Source organism: Myotis davidii, unplaced genomic scaffold (genome assembly GCF_000327345.1).
Source record: "Myotis davidii unplaced genomic scaffold, ASM32734v1 scaffold674, whole genome shotgun sequence".
NCBI classification, from domain to species: domain Eukaryota; kingdom Metazoa; phylum Chordata; class Mammalia; order Chiroptera; family Vespertilionidae; genus Myotis; species Myotis davidii.
In genome coordinates this window covers 2,391,789-2,394,805 of record NW_006286674.1, presented here as the reverse complement: position 1 = coordinate 2,394,805, position 3,017 = coordinate 2,391,789, and the positions used below count along the sequence as shown (strand labels likewise).

Sequence of the window (3,017 nt, the reverse complement as noted above, 5' to 3'; positions counted from 1 at the left end):
GTCGCCCCTAACTGCTCCCTCCCTGCTGTCCTGGTCACTCCTAACTGCCCCCCCCCCAAAAAAAGATAATATATAAGAAAACCTAGAGAATTTGGGTACAGCTATAACTTTTTAGATAAAACACCAAAGCTCAATCCATGAAAGAAATGATTGACGAGCTGGACTTTATTAAAATGAAAAAGTTCTACTCTGTGAAAGTTAATGTCAAAAGAATGAGAAAAGCTACACACTGAGAGAAAATATTTGCAAAAGACAAATTTAATAAAGACTGGTATCCAAGATATACAAAGAACTTTTAACACTCAACAATAAAAAACAAACCACCCGCCCTAGTCAGTATGGCTCAGTTGGTTGGGCTTTGTCTGGTGCACTGAAAGATTGCCAGTTCGATTCCCAGTCAGGGGACATGCCCAAGTTGTGGGCTCAACCTCCAGGAAGGGGGCATGCAGGAGGCAGCCAATGGATGTTTTGCTTTCACAATAATGTTTGATGTTATCCTTTCCCCTCTCTCTCTCTCTCTCTCTCTCTCTCTAAAAAATAAATAATCTTAAAAATATAGACAATTCAATTAAAAAATAAGACAACTTACCAAAGGAGATAATTAGGTGGCAAGTAAACATCGGAAACGATGCTCCATATCATGTCATTAGGGAAATACAAATTAAAACAACAAGGAAACAACACTATACACCTATTAGGATGGTAAAGTCTGAAACACTGATAACACTAAATGCTAGCCAGCATGTGTAGCAACAGAAACTCCCATTTGTTACTCGTGGGTATGCAAAATGGTACAGCCACTTTGGAAGGCAATTTGGAAGTGTCTTATTAAAATTAAATATACTCTTACAATATGATCCAGCAATCATGCTCCTTGTTATTTACCCAAAGAAACTGAAAACACATCAACACAAAAAGCTACCCACCAATGTTTATAGCAGCTTTATTTATAATTGCCAGAACGTGGAAACTGCCATGATGGCCTTCAATAAGCGAATGAATAAATAAGCTGCAGTATATCCAGAATATGGAATCAGTGTTAAAAAGAAAATGAACCATCAAGGTATGAAAAGACATGGAGGAATCTTAAGTGTTTATTACTAGCTGAAGGAACCCAATCTGAAAAGGCTATATACTCTGATTCAATTTATGTATATGATATTCTGGAAAAAGCAAAACTACTGAGACAATAAAAAGATCAGTGGTTGCCAGGGTAGGGGGAAGAAAAGGGAGGGATGAACAGGTGCATCATAGAGGATTTTTAGTGTAGTGAAAATACTCTAATTCCTCCCAGAGAATGTGCAACTCCAAGAGTAAACTATAATGTAAACTGATGTATCAATGTAGGTTCACAACTAAAACAAATGTACTATATCTGGTGGGGAAGGTTGATAATGGGGAAGGTTGTACACATGTGGGCGTATATGGAAAATCTGTGTACGTTCTTGCTCAATCTTGCTATGAACCTAAAACTACCCTGAAAAAATAAAGTCTTCAAAAAAGATGCTGGTTGAGTAATACCTTCTGAATATTTTTGCTCCTCCAACGAACAATAGCAAATAACTCGTTTAATCCCATTTTTTCCAATATACAGTAGGTCCTTGGGTTACGTCGGAGATCCATTCCTACGGCAACATGTAATGTGATTTTCGCTAAGTCGGAACCCACCTACATAAGCACCTATGTCATTCACATGGAGCACATACACAGCAGTAATGAAGTGAAACAGTAAAAAAATTTAAAAGAAAGATAACAATTCCTGACCTTTACTTGTGGTAAATAAATAATAAAAAACATAAAGCACATATGTACATACGTCGAAAAGATGGAACTTTTTTTTTATAAATACTGTAAATGGGAGATGGAGATGTAACCACGACGTAACCCGAGGACTGCCTGTACAGTAATATAAGAGATCAAAATGTTCAGATACTAAGCTAATCTTCATTCTCAAAAATCCTTTTGCTGTAAAAATAGCAAGATAAAGAAAAATTATATATTTCTAATTTTTCAAAAATATTTATGTGCACAAAAAACAAGTATGTTATAAAAATATCCATTTATCAAAAAGTGTGACTTCTGAAATATTGTGTGATTGTATTTTAACAGAAAATTTTATTACAATATAATTAAGAAAACCAACTTGAGCTGCTCTTTGCTTTAGCTCCCAATTTCTCTCCTTAAGTGCCTGATCCATTTCAAGGAGTTCCTGCTTTTTGTCTTCAATCTCCATCTTGCAGTCTCTGAAATTTAACAAAGGAAAAAGATCAAAGCAAACAGTGGAAATATTATAGTACTTAAAAATTAAGTCAACTGGAGGAGAAAACAAGATGACGACATAGGTAAACACCTGAAATTGCTGCTTCACACAACCACCTCAAAAATACAACTGAAAGACAAAACAGACATCATCCATAACCACAGGAAAGCTGGATGAGTGGAAATTCTACAACTAGAAGGAAAGAAAAAAGCACACTGAGACTCAGAGGAGGTGCGGAAATAAAGTGCAGATGTACGGAGGCACACGTGGAAAAGGCTGGCAACTGAGGACGAGGTTGTATTTTCAATTGGGAAGGAAGACACAAGCTCCTGAAGGCCCTGACTCCAGTTCCGGGCAAGTCTCTGGGGACCCAGACTCATATGGGGAGAAACTGGACTGTCTGGCAGTGGACAGAACTAGATAGAGGGCGCCTTTCTCTCAGAGGTGCTTGGAGTGATTACCTTGGGACACTGAGACCGGGGGCCTCTTAGGGTAGGACTGAGAATCAGCCATAGCTGTTTGCTCCACCCTGTTGATTCCCTGAGACCCCACCCCACCGAAGCTGTGCACAGAGGCTTTTGCATATGAATGACCTAGCCCTTTGCAATCTAAAATTACCTAACAAACTGCAGCTGGGTCAGAGAGACCCAGAACATCCAGAAGAAGGCCCAAGGCCCCACAGCAGCTTGCATTGCTTCACAACTGGGCCTCATCTGGGCAACTCCAAACCCCCAACAACGAAGAGGAATCTGCAGAT

At 38.8% G+C, this 3,017-nt stretch overlaps 1 protein-coding gene across 1 annotated transcript in view; it reads right to left on the bottom strand.

Moving 5' to 3' along the window:
* The window catches only part of CCDC18 (coiled-coil domain containing 18), a 113,166-nt gene that overhangs the window by 34,011 nt on the left and 76,138 nt on the right, over positions 1–3,017 (bottom strand). Inside the window, exon 21 of the mRNA XM_015560324.1 lies at positions 2,144–2,243. Within this exon, the coding sequence (XP_015415810.1) occupies positions 2,144–2,243 (100 nt within the window). The remainder of the gene's footprint in view (positions 1–2,143; positions 2,244–3,017) is intronic.